Raw genomic sequence first — 23,052 nt, 5'->3', positions numbered from 1 at the left:
GCATTACTGTATTTTAATATTGTGTTGGAAGCTGCCCAGTGGCTAGGGAAACCCAGCCAGATGGGCGGGGTATAAATAATAAATTATTAGTTGAAAGTTGAAAACCTCTGCCGCTGGGGGGGGGGGCAAGAGATAAAAGTAGGTGGAGCAATGGATGTGACTCATACTTTTGTAGACTTCCATTCTAGAAAGGCATAAGTCAGAGTTGTCTGCACACACCTCTTTCCATCCTCAATTTCACAATTTGGCCATCCAGCCCAGTGTCATCTGTCAGGGAACTGCCATCGGAGCTAGAGGCGGAGGGAAGGCTCCAAAGGGATGCAGGATAGGGTCCCAGTAGGGAGAGAGGCAGCCCATCTGCTGGGGAAGGAAATCAGCGTAACACCAGTGGAGTAGGGGGGCAGATGGGGGAATCGGAGAGGAAGCTCCAAGACTCTTCGCCGGAGACCAGCGGAGAGGATACGGGTACTCCACTGCCCACACCCTCCCTGCACAGAAGACTTCCGCGCAGGGAGACTAGGCGGAGACTAGGCGTCAAACAACGTTTATGCTGGAAAAGGTTTAAGAAACGCCCACTGACGGATTCTGCCAGCGACTGAGACAGTCACGATGCTAGAGGCTGTTCAGTCAGAAAAGGTTAACCAGGTAACCTAGCCAGGAGTGGCAGCAACTTACGCATGAGCAACCCCTAAAACCATTACATCGTCCATACTGGAAATGTCAGGGATTGACCTCCTGCATGCAAAGCGGATGGTCTGCCCCTAAGCTCCTGCTTCTTCCCAAGAGTCAGATGGAGAGATGTCAAGGGTTGCATCCAGCCCACAGGCCTTCCTTGAGCTAGAGGTGGCTGGAACCTTGGCATTTAATGAGTTGCAAAAGGGAAAACGGCACTGGCCACTTTCACAGTTGTGTAGTAGATGGAACTTGAGCAGGTGCAGCTTTTCATGCAAGCTACAGCTGCTGAAATCATCTCATTCACTCAACGATTAAAGCTACAGAAGCCTGACCCTCTTTTTCACTTCATCAACCAACATCTTCATTACCCTGGAGTGTGTGTGTCCAAGTACTACAAATTGGCCCCCTGCCACACAAAGGATTGCAGAAAGTTGATGCACGTTGTCATTCAAATGGTCATTCAAGTGCATCACCCCATGTGATCAATTATGCAGGGCAGGGCTTACTCCCCCCCCCATATTTGATTCAAGTTGGCACCCCTGGGCATAAGTCTCATTAAACCCATTGAGACACGCATAGAAGCAGGCAGCAGCCACCCAGTTTTCAGACACAAAACCCACCTTTAGTCCAAACATCCATTTGGGGACATGTGTCAGGAGCCCAGGCTGCCATCTTGATAACACAGCACACAAGTCATAATTAGCTTGAAGATTTATTGCAATGCAAACAATTAGCCTCGGATGTCTAACCAAACGTCCGCGGCATATGAATCAGTTGACCCTTCTGAAGAATGCCTCCTGGTTCTGCAGAATATCCTGAACCTATGACACTTACGTTTCTAGGTTTGCTTCCTGTCCCATATGTCCCATAGGTTTGCAACCTTTCCTATATGTCAAATCTTTGGGCTCAGATGATTAATTGCCTCCTCTTCCGGCGAAGAAATGCTATTTCTTCTGCTTTGCAAGTCTGCTAGTGCTTCTTGAGTGAGCTGACTTCTCACCCTCCCACTCTCTGCTAACTCCTTATCAACATTCCATTCTGTGTCAGAGAAAGGGGGAGGGGGGCTGCTCCCAGCTATCTGACTGCTTATTAACACATGCTGTGTTTCTCTACTTGCGGCAGGTGTGTTCATGACAACATGTATCAAAAGGACAATGCCTTGATGCAAGACATCCGACGAAGAATAGGCTAGACCTGTCCACCTTTAGGTTTAACTAAGTCCATTGAAATCAGCTCTGTGTGTGGATTGTTGTTACCGTGTGCAAGACTGCAGCCCACCCTGTTTGTGTACACATAGCTCGGGGGCAAAGCACACACTTGGTGTGTCCAATATCCCAGGTTCAGTCCCCAACATCTGCAGATACAGATGAGAAATACACCTGCCCAGGACTCTGGAGAGATGCTACCAGTCACTGTAGCAGACAATAGCAAGGAAGATGGGCCAGCTCCCTGACTATGTATTAGGCAGTTTCCTGTGTTCCTGTGCATTTAGTGTCCCGTGTGCTTAAATAACATTTTAATTGCCTTCTGAAGGACAGAGAGGACCATTATCCCCATGTAACCTGACATCCTGGTACTTCTATTGTTGGATTAAATCAGCACCTCTTACATTTAATTGGCTTTAAGGTAGTACTAAACCACTTTGCTGTCTCCGGGACTATATTACATCATATCACTGGTGAAGCAACAGAGACTGCTGTTTTCCTTGGAAGCTGGTTAATTATGCTATTTTAAGAGCACCATTAAACCCTGCCAGTTTTGAATTCTGAACTTCTTTAAACTTGTGACAGTTTAATTGGCATCTTCTGCAATGAGAGACGGAGCAAAATGGAACCAGGAAAATGTGCCACACAGACATGAAGGGAGGAAAAGTGTCCATAATAAATGCACTTTAATGTCAAGTAAATGTTCAGAAAAGAAGGGGAAGATTACATTTGTTTCAAACAAGTAATTTGTGCCCCAGTAAGGAAAAGCCATGCCGATGTTTACATAATGTTGATGGTGTTGCCGTTTTGAAAAGCATTGTGCAAAGTGAAACCAGCAGGGAAGGAAAAGGCTTAGTGCATATACATAAGGCCCTATTCAGAGAGCCAGCAGGATTGCACACACTCAACATGGGCATATTGTGACATCTCAGACCAGTCCCACACTACTAACATGTTGAGGGAAGGTCTGAAGGGGAGAAGCTTGCCAGAACTACATAGTCCATCTCTCTCTCTCTCTCTCTCTCTCTCTCTCTCTCTCCATTTGAATTCTGCATGCTTCCAAGAGAATATTTAGGGAAATAACTTCCCCACCCTCACCTATCCCCATGGCCGTAATTTGTTTTAAATTGTTTTTAATATTGAATTTTAAATTATTGTAACCCACCCTGGGACCTGAAGGCAGATAATAAATCGAAATATATTAATAAGAATTTCACCATCCTCTGCAAACAGGTTTTGGTAAGGTTACCAGACATCCCCGTTTCCCGGGGACAGTCCTTTGATTTACAAATCAGTCCCCTGACAAAATCCATCCCTGGAATGGGGAAGTTGAAAAGTGTTCCTGGAATTATTGGGGGGGGGGGGGGAAATCTGGTAAGCTTAGATTTTAGAGAATTTTGCGAGCCCATTTTGGTTGAGTCTTACAGAAAACCAGAAGAAAGGTTGAAGGTTAGAATGTTGAAGGGTGAAATGCCAGCCGAGGTTTGATAAACCAAATACCAAATGACCTACATTATGCACATGCACAAACTATCTACACAATTCAGCTGTTATTTCCCCCTCTTTGTAATTATGCAATTAAGTACGTTTCATTTTCCTGCATCTGTGCTCTGAATGAGCATGCCGTTGTCGTTTTTTAGAGATGCTGTTTTCCAAACTTGAAAAAAAGGAGGTTCTTTAGCATTTCATTTGTTTGGGAACAGTAAACAGTCCGGTGTCCTTTCCTTTGCTTGCTCGGCCAATTCTTCTCCCGGGGATCCGAATTTCAATGGTGCTTCTTCTATATCATGAGATGGATCAGTACTAGAGATTGGCTGTGGTACAGGTGGCACCATGATATTTGGCTTCCTAGTGGGCAATGGATTATCTGGATAAAACTGATCGTGCTGCTGATCACCAGATGGAGCTCCCGTGCTGGATAAATACTGCTTTAACCAGCTTCCAAAGCATGGAGTCCTCTTGAACCCAAGTGCTGTGCGTTCTCCTTTCCTAACATCTTCACCATCATGAGCTGCACTTCTGATCCCTTCAGGTGGCGGTGGTACATTTTCAGGAACAAACTTCATAGAAGCTGCCCTTTCAGATTCTCTTTTGGACTGATTTTCCCCCACGATCCAAGCAAGGACATTGTGTCCATCACCTCGGATGCTGCTTCCATAACAAGGTGTGTTCCTAGGTGCAGGTAGACCAGTTTCATAGTTGGCTTCAGGTTCATTCTGTTTTCTTAGGTGTGATTTGGAGCACGGTGGACCAGTCTGTAGGCCTGCTATTTCCTCTCCAAATGCATCCAAGTTTTCTCTCTGTGATTTTGTTTTCCCAGTCTTTAGAGAAATATCCCTATGATTAGACTGAATGCCGGCTGGGTAGGGAGCATGCCTGGCATGCTTTGCATGGTTGCTCTCTGGATATGTTGAGCTTCCTTTTTGCACCCATGAAGCAAACTGGAAACGAGGAGCACTTTGCAGTGGTGCCAGTAAGTTCTCTCTTGGCACTGGGGAGTCACCTGCACAACACAGGTGGCTGTCAGTTGTGTGTGAAGTGGCAGTTCTGGGTTCTCTTGGGTAATCACCTGGGTATCTCAGTGTGTCAGAATGATGTCTTCTTTCTGCAATATCAATACTGGAGATTGGTGCTCTCCCATGCATGGCTCCCTCTGGGTCTTCAGGATGCGCTGGGTTTTTCCTGAAGTCTGTGGGGTAGGTATTAAAGTAGGGCGAAGTTTCTTTCGGAGCAGATGGGCCCACCATTTGGGGGACCCAAACATCTCTTTCGGGATACTGTGGTCTGCTTTGGAGGAGAGTGCCGCTTTGTAATGGAGAATGTGGTGCTTGGTTCTCCAGATTCCTTTCTCTGGGTCCGAATGCATTGTTCACGCGATATGGGGTGTTTTCTGTTTGTCTCAATCTTTCTGCACCACGAACTGGAGAATGTTCTTCTGGAGTCCACCGGTTAATTTCCTCATATGGCAAATTACTTCTTTGGTTGGCTGGATTCTCCATAGAATATTTTGGATATGCATGGTGTTGAGTTGGATTGTATGGAGGGTTTCTGTACTCTCTGTCAAGGTCAAGCACCTGTTTTTCTTGGGTCCATGGCTTTTGCCTGGGATAGGGTTCACGCTCCTGCAGAACGTTTCTGTGATAGGTGTTTCTTTGCATCTGATCTGAAGGCAAATCTGGAGAATATGGTGGACTTTCTCTTTGGTTTGCTGGGCTCATTGTGGGTGAATGTTCTCTATCCTCCCATCCTCTGGGATAAAAGGAATGGGTTTGTTGGCCATTGAGATCCCTTTCAGAGTAAGCAGCATGTCCCGTTCGTTGAAAAGAACTAGATGAATACATCGAGTTATACCTGGGAGGAGCATCTCGGAAGACCTGTGGATCTTCTTGGTTGTTCCACCTCCGGTTTTGTGAAGATTGAAATTGTTCTCTTTCGCGATCTGGATGAATAAAGGGCTTCTCCTTCCACTCATACCGCCGGGCTTCTGTTTCAAATGGAGTTCTGCTTGTGGCTGAGAATGCTTCCTGATGGGAAAATGCGCTTGTTCGATGCATTCCAGAAGGCTGATGCCGTTCAGTGTATTCTCTTTCATTATAGACATCCTCAACTCGTCCTTCTGTATTAAACTGCGGATCCAGGGAACGGCCTTCAGATGGGGAATGATTTAGACCATTATCCCTGTAGACTGGAACTTTATTCCACTGGCCTTGTGGATCAGAACTAGGAAAAGGCACTCTTTCTCTTTGACCTGATGGGTTCCTCTCAAGATAATGGGGTTGCCCTTGTTGCTCATATAAGTTAGGTCTATTGTTTACTGAGGGAGGGTTGCTGTTTGTATTCTGGAGATTGCCTCTGTGGTTAGAGTACTCTCCATAAGTCAAGGAATTTGTTGGGTTTTCAGTTTGGGTAGAGGGGTTTCCTCTAGAAATCAAAGCATTGTGCCTTGTATCTCCCATATCTGGTTGGGGCTTATAGACATGTGCACCATACCCTGGGGGTTGTTGTTGGCCCCCTGAAGGAAAGCTTTGAATGGCATTGACATCTGGAGATGGAGGCCTTTGACTTGAGGGATCAATGCCATTCCATGTTGCTCCGTTCCTTGCCGACACATGAGTCGTAGGTGACGGTGTTGGGATCCCGTTTCCACTGAGCAAGTTCCTCTCAAGGCCTGGTGAATTAGCCCCATTGCCTGCTGAACTGAGCCCAGAAGAAGTGCCATTCGCTGCCTGGCTTGGTTGATTAGAGATGGTTGAATTTGTTTCCAAGACCGTCGAGTTGGTTGCAGGATCAGGTGTTGGGGTTTCTTTTTCTTTTGCCTCTTCAAAGTCTTGCTCAAGCATTTCTTCAGAATACGGAGGTCTGCCTCCCATCCCAAGGTAGCCATATCCATAATAGGGGGTCTACAAATATAATTAAGAGAGTAAAATAGTTTGATACCACCCAATACAATAAAATTACTAGCAATTGTGAATGAAATGTTATTGTTAATAGAATTATAAAAGTTATTTTAACTGTGGGTTGAAGCCCTTGACCTCAGAGCTGCATTCATCACTCAGCAGTCCTGAGCACTAGAATCAGGAAACATTAAAGCCATGTGGTCTGTGCATCCTGACCTTCCTGAAGGTCAAGGGGAGGGAGGGCTCCCAAGTGAACATTATAGCAGGAGAATGTGGAAGGATGCCTCAGAAGTCCTCTTTCCTGCAGCTTCATATATAGTTTAGCTCACACCATCCCAATTATATCAAATTGTATTTACCCCTTCTTCATTGCTGGCAGGTGGCTGTCCAAATGGCATACGCTGGAGAAAAAGAAAACCGAGTAAGTTTGGATAGACTTTGCGGGGGAGGGCATAGAAATTAGATTGCTTAGCTATTCTAAAACATAAAGACCAGTGTCTAAGCACACATGATGTGTTGAAATTTGGAAGGTTCTCCCTCGCTTCTCAGACATGAGCTATCTGATGAATAATGAGGGACAGATTCAAACCCACCCACCACACTACAAAAAGTGCTTAACTTCTTCCCCCTTTGTTCTACTGAATTCATTTCTTTATATTTCTAATGGAAGAATCAACAGCATTTTGGATTCACTGTATGGATCTATACTAGTTTCACAGGGCTTGTTTATTTATTTTTATAACTTTATCAGAACCACAACAACACAATTAAAACAACCATAATCTTAAGAATAAAACACAATCCCTAGCAGCCCATGGAGATACTAATTCAGACAAAGGCATTGTCAATCAATCATTCCTGATTAAACAAGCCACTTTAGCTATGGGATAGAGCTAAGTGGTCCCCAAAATTGTCCCCACTACCCCTGAAGCCTTTAAATGGAATATCTTACTCCCTGATATGGACCAAATGGTTGCTGTTGGAAGCCTCCATGACCAAACATCTACAATGCAGAAGAAAAACAGCCACGTTAGCATAATTGTAGTTTAATGAGGAAGGGGCAGCAATTCCATCCATCATCCATTCTTTTATTTGTAAGCTGCCTTTCCACAGTTAAAACAGTGCTCAATGCGGCTCACAACATGACAAGATTTACGTAATTACCAACATAACAAAAGTCATACACTATAAATAAAACACATCAAAAAGTACACAACCAAATGGAAAACAATTTCCACATAAATCATAAAATCTAGGTAAAAAGGTTAAAAAGGTAAAGGGACCCCTGGAGGGTTAAGTCCACTCAAAGGCGAGTGTGGGGTTGCGGTGCTCATCTCGCTTTCAGGCTGAGGGAGCTGGCATTTGTCCACAGACAGCTTTCCGGGTCATGTGGCCAGCACAACTAAACCGCTTCTGGCGCATTAATATCAATCACAATTTAAAATGACATACATAAAAAATAAAAGCATTTTAAAAAAAACAAACAAAACAAAAGCGGGGCCCTCTCTGCTGAGCAGCAGCAGCAGCACTCCTTTCTGGAGCCTGTCGGGCCCCACCCCAAGTCAGGTGGAGAGAAGCAGGGCAGGGCCCTTCAGGCTCCCAGCAGATCAGCACCAATTCCCACTTCCGCTTTTCAGAGATCAGAGCATCTGAACAGCATCAGAGTGAACAAGAAGATAAGAGAGAATGGGGAGAGATCTAGGAGTCACAACGATCCAAAAAAAAATGCAGCCCCCTGATTCTGCTTAAGTTTTTCAGGGATTCTTCCTTCCACCCCTAATCACATGGCAGATCATTTTGGCACCTGTTGACTCTACCATAAGAACTATAGATCTGGTGTTTCCCAGTGTTTTCATGGTACAAAAACATGGATCATAATGGAACTGCATAATTTTTACATGGAATCTCCCAAAAATCACCCAAACACAGGCGTGGTTTCTGATTTATGGGTGGTTCGCTTGTCTTCCTATGTAAACAAAAATCACAAAGATCTGTGAGGAAGCGTGCATTGGACCAGTGCTGTCGTGGTGCTGGCAACAAATCCGTTGAAGAAATCTTAGTAGATTAACTATGTGAGTTTTCAGTGATCAGCTCAATCTGCATACAGTATTGACTCAATGACACTGCTGAGGGGGTAGGCATTCTTTCAGATAAGGTACATACATGTCACAGTGGGGATCATTTTCAAAAGTATGATTACTGGCCGTTAATGATATTAATGAATCCATCAATACAGTGGTGCCTCGCAAGATGAAAATAATCCGTTCCGCGAGTCTCTTCGTCTAGCGGTATTTTCGTCTTGCGAAGCAACCCTATTCGCGGCTTAGCGGATTAGCGCTATTAGCGGTTTAGCGGCTATTAAAGGCTTAGCGGCTTAGCGGCTAAAAGGCTATTAGTGGCTTAGAAAAGGGGGGGGGAGCGAAAAAAATCGCAAGACTCGCAAGACGTTTTCGTCTTGTGAAGCAAGCCCATAGGGAAATTCGTCTTGCGAAGCGCATCGAAAAACGGAAAACCCTTTCGTCTAGCGGGTTTTTCGTCTTGCGAGGCATTCGTCTTGCGGGGCACCACTGTATACTGCTTAATGCCAAAATGAATTTCTGAGCACTTCCTCCCATGTTTGAGAGGAGGAAGCTTTGGCTGCCCTGAGAAAGCATCTTCCACCTGTGAATTTAGAAGAATTTAACTTAGAAGTATTTTTATTTTAAGGAGAGATCTGCTGGCCAATTAATCAGAAGTCCTTTTTAATCAAAAACAAAAAAATACCCCACAACTGTAGCCCTTAAAATTTCTCTGCGTGTGTTAAACAAGGAACATCCGTTCACCTGAGGGTAAGGCCAAGGATATTGTTGCTGTGGTGGGAATGCCTGGAGAGGGAAAGAGAAGGTGTCATTATGACAAAATCTAACACTCCCTGCAAAAAAAAAAGTCACTATGTAATGATTACAATAAAAAAGAATAGTGTGATTCCACCTACATTTCCAGCTGTCATTGTTTTGCCTAGAATGACCACTGAGAGTAGCTTCTGTTCTGTTGGTTTGCCTGACACCACATAACACATCCCCCCCTTTAACGTGGAAAATGTCCAAAACTAAGGTTGTGTTCACAGCATACATTTAAGACATGCGCCCTTCCAGAAAGAAACATGAGAACTGTAGTTTACCCCCACACTGCACCCTTAACAAACTACAGTTTCTGGGATGCTTTGTGGGGGGAAATGTGCTTTAAATGTATGGTGTGTACAGTTCAGTGCTGGCACATGTGCAATACGTCACATGCTCTCATTTTTCTTCCCCTTATACCCCTCTTTTCTGATGCGTATGCCCTATAATCATAGCCTAAAAATGAAAACTAGGGTCGCCACCTGTGTCTTTTTCCTGTGTCTTTAGGGTGGCCACTTATGCATGGGCAAAAGAGGGCAAAATTTAGACATAATTTTTGTAATTTGCATAGAAAGAAAGTGAATCTCCCCATAGCGAGAAGACTGTGACCAAGTGTCATTGGTGCCAGCTCAGTCTGCCATCCAAATACTAATTTCAAGGCCACAGCTCTCCCATCTTGGGGTTCTTTATTTTTAAGCCATATACGGGCAGAGCAGTCCTTCAAATAGAGAATGCCTTCAAATATAGGATTCCCCTCCCCCTGTAAAGTAGGCCAAGGGGTCACCCTAGCATTTTGTGATAAGTAGAAAATTTGCAGCTTCTGCAAATGCAGCGATGGGAATAAGGGTTGAAGGCAAGGATTGACCCAAGACATATTGTTGCCTGAGGCAAAGGTCAATATGGCACCTCCTCTCATCCCTGGTCCATGTACAGAAGCTGACTGGACTGGCAGCCGGCTCTTACTTCAATGGGACAGCATGATCCGCCACCCACCTGAGCAAAACCAATTATATTAGGAGTTTCAGGAAAGGTTGTGTGGAACTCACAGCTCTGTCCTCCAACAGAGGGAAGTAGGTGTGTGTGTGGCTTCCACTGCTGCCCTACAACATCTGCTGCCTGAAGCAGATCCTTCATTCTGGCTAATGATAGGGCCATCCCTGCTGATCCCTTACACTGGCAGACGGTGAAATGCCGGGGACATTGGAGCAGTTTCCCCCCCAGATCAAACTTGCTTGTTTACCTGAGGCTGTTGCTGCTTCCCTCTTTGGGGTTGATGAACCAGCACTTGTTGGTGAGTCTGAGAAGGGTAGGTATTTTGAGGCTGCTTTGGTGGCGGCTGTAATCGTGGTTGTGGCTGCGGACGCCTCGGATGTTGTGGTTTTAACTGCGGCCTTGGCCTGATGTTCGGCTGCCTGGCCACTGGAGTTTGGTGAGGTTTGCGTGGAGGCAGCCTGGCGACTTGATGCACTGGTGTCTGCTGCGGCCAGAGGAGAAATCTCTGCTGGGGCAATATAGACTGCTGGGGGAACATCTGCGGGAAACCCGAGCGGTAGCCATATAAAGAAGCTGCCAAATGAGCCAGCTGAAATGTGATTAAAAGAGAAATAAAAGCAGCACATGGTGAGATAGCATTTCTGATTGGAGTTTTGGTCTAAGACCAGTGAAACCCTGGTTCAGATACCTTCTCTGTCATGAAGTTCGCTGGATGGCCTTGGGTCTCCCTCAACCCTACCTCACAGGGTTGTTGTGAGCATAAATTGAAGGAAAGCCATGAAGGAGATCCTTAGTGTCAAGGCAGGATATACATGTTTTTAAATATATGTTGGTAGCTGCCCAGAGTGGCTGGGGCAACCCAGTCAGATGGGTGCGGTACAAATAATAAAGAAATAATAATAAAAACATGTAATAAAATCACAGAATAACAGAGTTGAAAGGCATCATCTAGTCCAACTCTCTGCAATGAAGAAATCTTTTGCCCAATGTTGGGCTTGAACCCATAACCCTAAGGTTAAGAGCCTCATGGTCTACTGACTGAGCTATTCTCTGAAGTATAGAAAGTGTATTTTTCAAGAACCAAGAAAAGAGTGAACTTACTTGTGGGGAATTCATGTAGCCAAATGGACCAAACTGCATCATCTGTCAAGAAATATACCTGTCAGACTCTGTTTCATTTGAATCTGGCTCTCTGTGAACAACAGTATTTAAACAGAACCGGTTTTCAATTGAATCAACTTGATTCTAGTCCCATTGGCTTCACTAGCACTGAGAGAGGGTAAATTATCCCTGGCCTGCATCCTGTTAGTCATTTCAAAATGCTGGAAGTGATAAATTATTTTCTAAGCCTGCCGAACCTCACTTGTTTTCAGAGCTGCCTAGACCATGGGTAGGCAAACTAAGGCCCGGGGGTCAGATCCGGCCCAATCGCCTTCTAAATCCGGCCCGCGGATGGTCCAGGAATCAGCATGTTTTTACATGAGTAGAATGTGTTTTATTTAAAATGCATCTCTTGGTTATTTGTGGGGCATAGGAATTCGTTCATCCCCCTCCCCCCAAAAAATATAGTTCGGCCCCCACAAAGTCTGAGGGACAGTGGACTGGCCCCCTGCTGAAAAAGTTTGCTGACCCAGCCCTAGACAATAAGCTGAGAACTACAGCTGTACACAGACAAACTTGAAATGGGCAAATTTGAAGCCAGGCATGGAAGAATTCTGCCTAGGGTGGACAGGGGTAAAGGAAGGCAGGGCTCAACCCCCCCCCCCACCACCTGACAAGCTACACCAGCTGAGTTTCAGTCTTCTACACAACAAATAAAGGTGCAAGAGTCATGCCCTGTTCTGTTTTTCACTTGGCCACTCTAATGCTGCCAGATGTTGATTTCATCAGGGGAAAATGTTTGCATAAGAGAGTGTGTGAGACTGTTGCTTCTCTTTGGGATTGGGGTGTATATACAGTGGTACCTCGGGTTACATACGCTTCAGGTTACATACGCTTCAGGTTACAGACTCCGCTAACCCAGAAATAGTGCTTCAGGTTAAGAACTTTGCTTCAGGGTGAGAACAGAAATCGTGTTCCGGTGGCCCGGCGGCAGCGGGAGGCCCCATTAGCTAAAGTGGTGCTTCAGGTTAAGAACAGTTTCAGGTTAAGTACGGACCTCTGGAACGAATTAAGTACTTAACCTGAGGTACCACTGTACAATGCTTCGGAACAGAGGTGAGTTGGACTCTCCAGAATTTCAGGCAGGGGCTTTTCCTAGCCATACTTAGGACTCAGCTATACAGCTGGAAATATAATGTTTTAAGTGCATTATACAAATGTTACCTTAGGTGGCGCTGGTGAGCTAATGGCAAATTCCATATATATTTTACGTTTTTTTAAAAAGCAGCGTATTTTCTAATATCTGTGTAGATTCAGCCCTGGATATGCCTATGAGTGAATCTCAGACTTTCTCTGCCGCTATGGTCCTTCCCCTTTATTCACCTCTGGCTTTGGCCATCTCTGAGTCAGGGTGCTCCATTACGATGAAGCAGTGTTTACTAGCTGAAACAGACTAAACCACCTGCAAGGGACTTGGATTATTGGGGGACAGAGTAGCCCCTGGAAATACAGAGCTGGATAAATCTGGTTGAATGAGAAAAATGGAAGGGAATTTACTTACTTCTTCACTCTTACTTCCAAATCCCGCCTTACGGGGTTTGCGCAGCTACAGTAGAAAGAAAGAAAAAGTGGTGCTGAGTGATCACACAGAGGAAAATTAAAAAGGGGAGAGGCCTAGCAAATTGGCTGGGTCTGAAATGCTCACCGACATGCCAAAAGCTGTGCCCATGAGGCAAAGATACAGGAAGGTTAGCTTCATCCTTCACCTTTTCCGGCCTATAAAAAACCATACACACAATCAACAGTCCATCACATATATTGGGCCATTCATTTTAGCACACTGCCTTGATTATAGGTAAAGGTAAAGGGACCCCTGACCATTAGGTCCAGTCGTGACCAACTCTGGGGTTGTGATGCTCATCTTGCTTTATTGGCCGAGGGAGCCGGCGTACAGCTTGTGGCCAGCATGACTAAGTTGCTTATGGCGAACCAGAGCAGCGCATGGAAACGCCGTTTACCTTCCCACCGGAGTGGTACCTATTTATCTACTTGCACTTTGACGTGCTTTCGAACTGCTAGGTTGGCAGGAGCAGGGACCGAGCAACGGGAGCTCACCCCGTCGCAGGGATTCGAACTGCCAGCCTTCTGATCGGCAAGCCCGAGCTCTGTGGTTTAACCCACAGCGCCACCTGCGTCCCACCTTGATTATATCATGCAATAATTTTAAGAGTGGGCATCTTCAGGCGTTCTTTACTGCAAATCAGCAGCCTAGTCTTCATTCTGGTTACATGACTAGGGGTGGAGGAGACATTTGTGTGGCCTGCATGTTAATACAAACCTACCTAAAAGGCAGATGGAGAGACACCTGTTTATGGAAGACTGACATAGCCTAGTTCTAAGATACGTAGAATAGTTGGAAGTGAAGCAGGAACAGATTTTGGTATACCTCAGCAAACAGATCCAGGCATACCTGATGTTGACTATGTCTTGAAAGCGTCGTCTCCTTTACCATGGAGCCTCAGAACTGCACTGCGTAAGAAGACACCCCACAAACGACACCTGAGAGAAAAGCAGGACAGTTATTTTTTTTATAATTGCCAAGCATAGGGGTGGGGAAGCTGTGAACCTCGAGGTGAGGATGGACTCCAACTCTTGTCACCCCTAATTATTACATATACCTCAAGGGGGCATCTCAGAATTACAGAAGCCATCCCAGCCTCTGACTGGATCCTGGGATGTCTCGTTTTGGCTCTCACGAGAGCACGGCCCCCAAAAATCGCTCGTTAGAGCCACCTGCGAGACCCCAAGAGTTGTGTGTTCCAAATTTCCTCTGCAGCATGTAATTGGCCATGCAAGCTGGGGCTGCAACAACATCTGCAGGGCCAGCTGTTCCCCCACCACTGCAATAAAAAGGTAAAGGGACCCCTGACCATTAGGTTCAGTCATGACTGACTCTGGGGTTGCGGCGCTCATCTCACTTTATTGGCTGAGGGAGCCGGCGTACAGCTTCCGGGTCATGTGGCCAGCATGACTAAGCCACTTCCGGTGAAACCAGTGCAGCGCAAGGAAACGCCGTTTACCTTCCCGCCAGAAGGTAATTTATCTACTTGCACTTAGGCTATTTATCTACTTGCACTTTGACATGCTTTCGAACTGCTAGGTTGGCAGGAGCAGGGACCGAGCAACGGGAGCTCACCCTGTCATGGGGACTCGAACCACCGACCTTCTGATAGGCAAGTCCTAGGCTCTGTGGTTTAACCCACAGCGCCACCACCACTGCACCACCCTATGTTCTGCTAAATGATGCTTTAGGGAGCAGCTGTATCTTTCCAGCCTGTCTGCTGTGGGGCTGCTTGATCTTGTGAATTTCCCTCCCCATTAGTGGAAAGTGCCTCATTGGGGTAGCAGAAAGTTCCATCACCATTACTCCTCTGGCTTGCAGCTGGCATGGGTATTTTCCTCCTGCTGAAAGCAACAGGAGGGTGGGGATCAAGAAAGTTATACTGGGAAGGAAGGGGGAAAAGAAGACACCCAACTCTTTCCCAACTGACTGTCCTATACCTGGCAGAGTGTAGGAAGTTCTGTCTCCTTCCCCATGTGTGTGGAATCCCTCCTGAATTAACTTTATTGTATGTCCCACATATAAGACATTCTCTCTCTCTCATGCATGTGTGTGCATGCGTGCACACATTCTAGAGTGCGGGCTGAGTTGCCCCACACAGTTTTTTTTTTTTTTAATTTAACTGTTTTCACATAACAAATTATTCCAACAAATCATCTTCATTATATTTTCCCCCATTTTCCCCTCCCTCCCCCACATACCCTCCCCCCTCCCCCCCACGACTTCCCTCAGCTTCTCTCTCTGATTTTTTAATACATATTATTCTCTGCACGTTGCAAAAATGTAAAGATCCTTCAGTTATCCATCTATTATATTAGCAACAATAAATTTGTATATGTTCATTCAAAACCTGCCAAGGAGTCCAGTTCATTTTGTTGTTTTTTTAAGTACTTGGTAAAAGGTTCCCATTCTTCTTTAAAGTCACAGTTGTCCTTGTCACACAGTTTGTACGTCAATTTCGCCAACTCCGCATAGTCCATCAATTTCCCTTGCCACTGATCTTTTGTCAGGCTTTCTTCGTTCTTCCATCCTTGTGCTATTAAGACTCTGGCTGGAGTTGCCCCATACAATTTTAAGCTGCTCTGAACTCAGAGACAGCGCTGCTATTATATATGTGTAGCATAATAACCCATTTCAGCCATGGTTGTTCATTTACTAGTTATACAATAATTTACGAATTTCCTTTCTGTCCCCAAGGTGGTATACTGTTTAAAAACGTGCAGCATAATAGTATAAAGCAACAATACAGATAATAAAAAAACCTCAGTAATTACAGAAGTGAGCCATGACTTCAATAGGAAGCAGGGTTGAGGGTGGTGGCCCAAGTCCCCCCCCCCCCCCATTCCATAAAGTGGACTGCCAGAAAGCTCAATCTCCACAGCGGCCAGTCTGTCACCACACACTTCTCTTGCCTTGGAGTTGACATCTGGAGGACCAACTGAAACTCTCTCACCCAGGCACCTTCAGTGGCTGACACCCAGTTCATAATTCCATAACTTGTTTAATTTATTGTCTTTTTACCCTTTCTGAAATGGCATTTACAGCCAATTGATGGTTGCCTCCTTTAAATAATGGTTATTATTTGTACCCCATCCATCTGACTGGGTTGCCCCAGCCACTCTGGGCACTCTGAGTCTATTGACGACATGGGTTTGAGTATGTGTCATCTGACCCATGTATTTTCATTGGTTTGATTCCATTCAGGTAAATGCACTTGTTACCTGGATGTAGTAGGTATATAAGACTATACAGTGTCTGATAAATATATTCCCAGAAAAGGCAGAGGAAGATATGATGCCTCTGCTATTTCACACCCAGGGTCAGATTTAGGTTTGATGAGGCCCTAAGCTGCTGAAGGTAATGGGGCCTTTTATATGTCCAGCTGTCCTTTGTCAACAACAAATTGTCACTGTTTTTTTGTGTTGCATATATGCTATATGGTAATTTATGGACCTGCAGTGGTACCTTGGTTTGCAACCGTTTTGGATTACAACCACGTCAAACCGGAAGTGTGTGTCCCTTTTTTGGGATTACAACCCATTTTTTAAATTACAACCCCCCACCCTTTTCTGGAGGGGGGGGCAATTGGTGAAAGCACTCCTTGGGTTGCAACCTGTTTCAGTTTACAACCGGACCTCTGGAACGGATTATGGTTGTAAAGAAAGGTACCACTGTAATAGGTACCTAAAGCCATTTGCACATAACAAAATATGTATTTTATCAAAGTAATTGTTGAACTGAAATACAATTAAGAAGAAGTATATTCATTGTGAGATACAATTAAGAAGAAGTATATTTGGGGGGGGGCCCTAAACTATAGCTTGTTTAGCTTATACGTAAATCCGGCACTGTTCACACCCCACACCCTGCCCCACTGAGAAAGTAAGTCCACAGCTGGAGTAGAAGTTTAGCCTCTCTAGTCTGTGAGCCTAAGAGATCTTGCATAAGTAGAACATTGCAAAATCTACAGATCACGCAGAAGAGATTAACACATGCCCCTAGGGACATTTATGCACATTTACCCCCAGCAGAAGTTCCACATCAGATCTGCTACTGTGGACAACTCCATCTTTTAGATTCAAAAATGAACACATTACAGTGGTACCTCTGGTTACGAACTTAATTCGTTCCAGAGGTCTGTTCTTAACCTGAAACCGTTCTTAACCTGAGGTACCACTTTAGCTAATGGGGCCTCCTGCTGGCGGCTGGTGGCGGCCGATTTCTGTTCTCACCCTGAGGTAAAGTTCTTAACCCAAGGTACTACTTCTGGGTTAGCGGAATCTGTAACCTGAAGTTTTTTTGTAACTCAAGGTGTTTGTAACCCGAGGTACCACCGTACCATAGAGATAGAAGTAACAAGCTTTATTAATAATTTAAAACAGAATTGGGTTGCAAATCTCAAAACACAGTGAAAAAAATCTAAATATTTTGTATCATACACAATAGACATTGGGAAGATCAGGCAATATACATTACAACAAAATCCCAAGAAACATTACATCACATCACCAACCATCCTTGTTTTCAAACAGTTTAAATAAAAAAGGCAAATTACTGACATTTGCAAAGTTGATACAGCAAAGGAAGCATGGCAAAAGCCATACCTAAGAATTTTCGCTTTTAGATAGCCCCAATTGCATGTTGGATTGGGTCCCCACTGCCTTTTTAAACATCGATTTACAGTGCAAACCTATACCTGTCTACACAGAAGTATGCCCCACTGAGTTCAATTGGATTTATTCCTAAATTAGTAGGTCCCATGGATGAATGTTTAAATCTCTCCCGTCGGAATCAGTGGGACTTGTCACATAACTCTGATTGGACTGTGCTGTTGTTATTATTATGATTTTAAATCTAAAGCAATATCTATTTTGCTGCACAGTATTTGCAAAGTAATGAAAAAAATGACACATCAATTAATACATAACGCGGTCACTGATTGCTTGTTGTTCCTTTTTCAGTTAATCAACCATTATGCTCTTTAGCAAAGTAAAACGCAAATTTCAAAAATCAAAATGAAGGGGAGTCATATGAAATAGAATTACCTCTTAAATGTGGGGAAGCATTCTTGGTATCCTGAGATGGGATGAGGGGGGAAAACAACTTAAGACTGAAAATCGAAGCAATTTGCTCTCCATTCTAAAATCATCTGCAGGGCAACATTTAAATGTTGTTTTTGCAAGGTTGGAGCCAATCAGTGCTCGTGAGACATTTGACGTCACTCTAGGCTACAGCCAGGCAGTTGATACTGTATGTAAGGTCTTGCATATGTTATTACAGGAGCTGCCAAATCTCAAAGTCTCTTATTATGTTTAATAACAAGTCGTGGGGAGGAAAAGCTTACAGTGCAATCCTATACATGTCTTCTCAGCAGTAAGTCTCTTTGGGTTCAGTTGAGCTTATTCCTGGATAGGGATGGACAAAGCTGCCCTTTCTGCTTTCTCTCATTTTCTCATTTTCCTAATCTTAAACTGAGTTCTTCATATTTCTGCAGTACTTTGTGAGGTTTTATTTTTCAGATCGTTATGAAAAAATGTCAGCATTTTAGTGTGAATTTCTCCTAATAAACAGTTTTGTATGCGGGTTTGTTAAAGTGCATATTTTTGCAAGCAATTTCCCCTTGTATAATGCATTTGTGTGTGTGTTTTTTCTAATATACGTATTTTATGCACACATTATCCTCGTGTGTACATTTTGGTGTGTACACATTACTTGACCAGAGAACTGCATTGCAAACTTCACAGAAGTACAAATTTCATAGGATGGCTAAAATCTGGGGGACGGGTGCATTTTGGTTCATGTGTTGCCTTGAGAAATGCAAATTAGGTACAATGCAAACAAAATTGAATTTCTCCTCCATCCCTACTCCCAGGTGAATGGATATAGAAGTGTAGCCTTGGAACAGCAACTTCAAGAAACTACATGACCATATTCAAATAATAGCTAAACTTGCATCGAAAGAGGGTTCATGAATTGCATTGGAAAAAAAGAAGCTTTGAGAAAGCACTGTTTTACAGAAATCAAATAATTTACGTATCAAGCTAGTAAGGCATAGTAAATAATATGCACTGCTATATGTGCATCCATCCATATAAGCATATGCAGCCCAATGGCCTTATTCGTGCATCACTTTAAACCATATAGTAAACTATGGTTTAAATGAAAATCTTTAGCATAGTGGCATAAGCTGCTGAAATTGTGGGCACTATCTTCTTCCCCCACTCCTGCTGCTGCCACACTGCTGGGAAACAAACCATGTTCAAACCCAGGTTCATGGTTTGTTTTTCCTGAATGAAAAACAAGTGATTGTCACCAGTGCTGTATGCAATTACAGATGGATGCTGAATGTACTCTTTGGAATAGTCCTGTTCACAATGTGTAAATAATGCGTTCAGCCCTATGGTATTTAATTGATTAGTTCATTGGATTAAAAACACTTTAATCTGCTAAAAACATACCTCTGATGAATTGGTCAGCAGGTTGTTGTTTTTTTAATGCAATTATTTTTAAAGCTCACGCTTTCAAAAACTGCAGGCACAGCCAGTCAGGGCCGGTGCAAGACGTTTTGGCACCTGAGGCGAAGCACAAAATGGCACCCCTCCTCTCTCGTCAGGGAAGGAGTGAGTGAAGATCTAGATCAGGAGCAAGCGGGGAATGAAGATCTACATGGGAATCTGCTGTCCCTGTGGATCCTGTCATCCAGAGGTGCCAGGGCGATTGGGGGGGGGGGTTTCAGTGTCACACGTGTGATGTCCCAATGTCCCAGTGTTTTGTGTGTGATGCCAGGACATTGGGGGGAGCTGGACGGGGGAGCCAAATGTGGTGGCTGCGTGGCTTCAATGGCCAGTGACCCTCCTCCTGGTGTCAATTCTCTTTTCCCTCTGCTGCAGGAGGAGAAGAAGCTGGCCGCTGGAGCCCTGTCATGGTTGGCTGTGGCTATGCCTCTACGCTTTTTGGGCATTGGGAGCCCCCCTGGCCCCTACCCCGAAAATATAGGGGGGACAAAGGGGAGCTGGTGTCCCCAGGACCTGGTGCTCCTACTGCCATCTGAGGCAGTCACCTCATCTTGCCTCATGAGTGGGCTGGCCCTGCAACCAGTGTTATCCTGCAAGAGTTAATGCCCTCTTATATTTCAACCTGGAAGCAATTGCTCTTCTAAGAAGATGCATGCTGCGAACTGGTGCGCATCGCCTTAAAAACAAAGAAATGCTTTTCTTTGTAGAACTGTTGGTTTTGTCTCACATGCAAGACTTCATGCAGACTTAATTGATTCATCAGCTTAAACCTGTAATCAAACACAATGCAAAACCTACACAGAAGTAATCCTCAATGAGGTCAAATAGATTTATTCCCGGGTATAATGGGTTATACCCTAAGATTTCTGGTTCCGATGGTGATGTGCAGCCATACCCTATGTGCTGTGTGCATGCCCCTGACAATATTCTGTCGCATGCTGTACACTATTGCATTCCAGCAGTGCTCAGTACTGTCAGATATAATAAACTAATGTATCGTGTGGCACCTTAAAGCACTGAGATTTACTATGGCATTTTTGCAAACTACAGCCATCTGATCTATAAAGGTGCATTCCATAAGAAACTACCGTATTTTTCCGTGTATAAGACTAGGTTTTACTTTTAAAGATACGTTTAAAATTGGGGGTCATCTTATACACGGATGCAATCTCTCCCCCCATTTTCTTAATTTTGAGTCCCCAAAAACAGGGGCCGTCTTATACACGGGGGCATGTTATACACGGAAAAATACAGTGTTTGGTTTGCTGAGGCATGAATCTTTCTTGCCTTTGCTTCAACAGACTAACATATGCCTCTGGGGGTTGCCAGATACCATTATTACACTTGATGTTAGTTTTCCAATACTATAAAAAAACAACCAGCTGTCAATAACAAATACTAGTATGACCAGTGGCGTAGCGTGGGGGGTGCAGGGGGGGCCGGCCGCACTGGGCGCAACATCTGGGGGTTAGGGGGCGCAAATCCACGGGTTAGGGGGCGCAAATTACTTGCCTTGCCCCGGGTGCTGACAACCCACGCTACGCCACTGAGTATGACTATGGGTGGATCTACTCTATACATTTAAAGCAGACGTAATGCCCATTTAAAGCACATGGCTGCCCCAACGAATTCTGGGAACTGTAGTTTTTTCAGCAGTGTTGGGAGCTGTAGCTCTATGAGAGGGCAACTACAGCTCCCAGGATTCTTTGAGTGTGTGTGTGTGGGGGGGGGAGAAAATCATATAATTGTAGAGTTAGAAGGCACCCTGAGAATCATCTAGTCCAACCCCCTGCAAGGCAGGAATATGCAGCTGTCCCATACGGGGATTGAACCTGCAACCTTTGCAATCATTTGCTTTAAATCTGCACTGAATGTGCTTTAAACGCATAGTGTGGATCTGCCCTGGGTGTCGAACAGAAGCACCCAGCAAATAATCAGAGACTACAATGCAAACATTTGTCATCAAAATTTGCAAATGACCATTTTGAGGTGATTTTATGTGCGCAAATCTCTCCCCCCCCCCCCACCAGCTCTTTCTCAAAGGTAACTTAGTTAACTCTTTCTCAAAGGTCCGTATAGTTAAAGCTATGGTTTTCCCAGTAGTGATGTAGGGAAGTGAGAGCTGGACCATAAAGAAGGCTGATCGCCGAAGAATTGGTGCTTTTGAATTATGGTGCTGGAGGAGACTCTTGAGAGTCCCATGGACTGCAAGAAGATCAAACCTATCCATTCTGAAGGAAATCAGCCCTGAGTGCTCACTGGAAGGACAGATCTTGAAGCTGAGGCTCCAATACTTTGGCCACCTCATGAGAAGAGAAAACTCCCTGGAAAAGACCCTGATGTTGGGAAAGATGGAGGGCACAAGGAGAAGGGGATGACAGAGGACGAGATGGTTGGATAGTGTTCTCGAAGCTACCAGCATGAGTCTGACCAAACTGCGGGAGGCAGTGGAAGACAGGAGTGCCTGGCGTGCTCTGGTCCATGGGGTCACAAAGAGTCGGACACGACTAAACAACTAAACAACAACAACAACAACTTAGTTAAGAACTCTTACCCATCCACTGCACCCAGCAACACTGCACCCAGCATACGGAGCCTTCTTATGCTGATCTTTTGGAAAAAGTGACAGAAATGTAAAATTATGATTGCACTGTCTGCCATGGCAGCATCTGCCATGATTCTAGTGTATCATTCTGCCCTGTTTTTACATGTGTAAAAACAACAAACCCTCTCCTTGTTATAAACAGCCCTTGAGCGCATTGAGAACTCTTTACATTGCACACCTTTCCTGGCAAAAAACGCTCCCTCCCTTCAGCTTGTTTTCCCTGGTATGAAATTACCCATCTAAGAGCAAATGAAAGTAGAAAGGTGCTGAACTGTAATGAAAGATGAAAGGAGAATACAGAAACCATCAGCAGAACCAGGGTAGACGTCACATTTCCTGATTATTCCTTTTAGGCTCCAGAGGTCTGGCACTGCTTCACCACTGTCTGAAAATTTCTCCTAGGCTTACTTTGTTTCTGTTCTCACAACATATATTTACTGCCAAACATCAGGCATTTTTAAAGAAAAGAAGTATAGCTGAATTGCATTTCGAGGATTTCGAGGACTGGTCTGGACAATCACCGTCATGTGCTGTCTGGCATTTATGGAGTGGGTTAGTATTTTATGAAAGAAAAGAAAACACAATTCACAGCAAATTCTGATCACAAGATTTTTTTGGGGGGGGGGGAGAGGGGAACCAGAAAGGGTAATAGAAATCAGTGCATAAATATTCAGCTGACTGGTCCAGGGACTTTTAGATTGCATTTTGGTGATTCCTTGAATTGGAAGGGGATTTATAGAATCGAAGCGTTGGAAGGGACCTTGAGGATCATCTAGTCCAACCCCTTGCAAGGCAGGAATATACAGCTGTCCCACACAGGGATCGAACCTGCAACCTTGGCGTTATCAGCACCATGCTCTAACCCATGGGTAATAAACACACAAGACGTAACCGGCTGTACTTTTGAATAAATAAAGTATGCTATTCATTGTATCAAATTGTAGATTTCAACGGAAGTTTCATACATGAACTGACTAGAGAATGAACTAATCTACTGAGTCTTCTGCTTTTTTGTTGAGCTTTATGTAACCTCTGCTGAAATCTACAATTTGATACAATGA

At 44.5% G+C, this 23,052-nt stretch overlaps 2 protein-coding genes across 3 annotated transcripts in view; one reads left to right on the top strand and one right to left on the bottom strand.

The window, feature by feature from the left end:
- The window catches only part of LOC310696250 (uncharacterized protein), a 960,839-nt gene that overhangs the window by 35,822 nt on the left and 901,965 nt on the right, over positions 1–23,052 (top strand). The gene's annotated exons all lie outside the window — the stretch shown is intronic.
- On the bottom strand, positions 903–18,122 carry ENAM (enamelin). Of its 2 annotated transcripts, none has more exons than XM_083481387.1 (10): positions 17,917–18,122; positions 13,451–13,809; positions 12,956–13,094; positions 12,812–12,856; positions 11,251–11,292; positions 10,397–10,738; positions 9,100–9,141; positions 7,230–7,280; positions 6,637–6,678; positions 903–6,280 (listed from the first exon to the last, which is right to left on the bottom strand). In XM_083481387.1, the coding sequence occupies exons 3-10, from the start codon at positions 13,007–13,009 to the stop codon at positions 3,566–3,568; spliced, it is 3,333 nt and encodes a 1,110-aa protein (XP_083337513.1). In that variant the 5' UTR covers positions 13,010–13,094; positions 13,451–13,809; positions 17,917–18,122; the 3' UTR covers positions 903–3,565. The 2 variants fall into 2 exon arrangements, with proteins under 2 accessions (XP_083337513.1, XP_083337514.1); XM_083481388.1 differs by having other exon boundaries at positions 12,956–13,026; positions 13,721–13,809.

The sequence above is a fragment of the Podarcis liolepis genome (assembly GCF_965112155.1).
Source record: "Podarcis liolepis genome assembly, chromosome: 17".
NCBI classification, from domain to species: Eukaryota; Metazoa; Chordata; class Lepidosauria; order Squamata; family Lacertidae; genus Podarcis; species Podarcis liolepis.
This window is presented reverse-complemented; position numbering and strand designations above follow the sequence as displayed.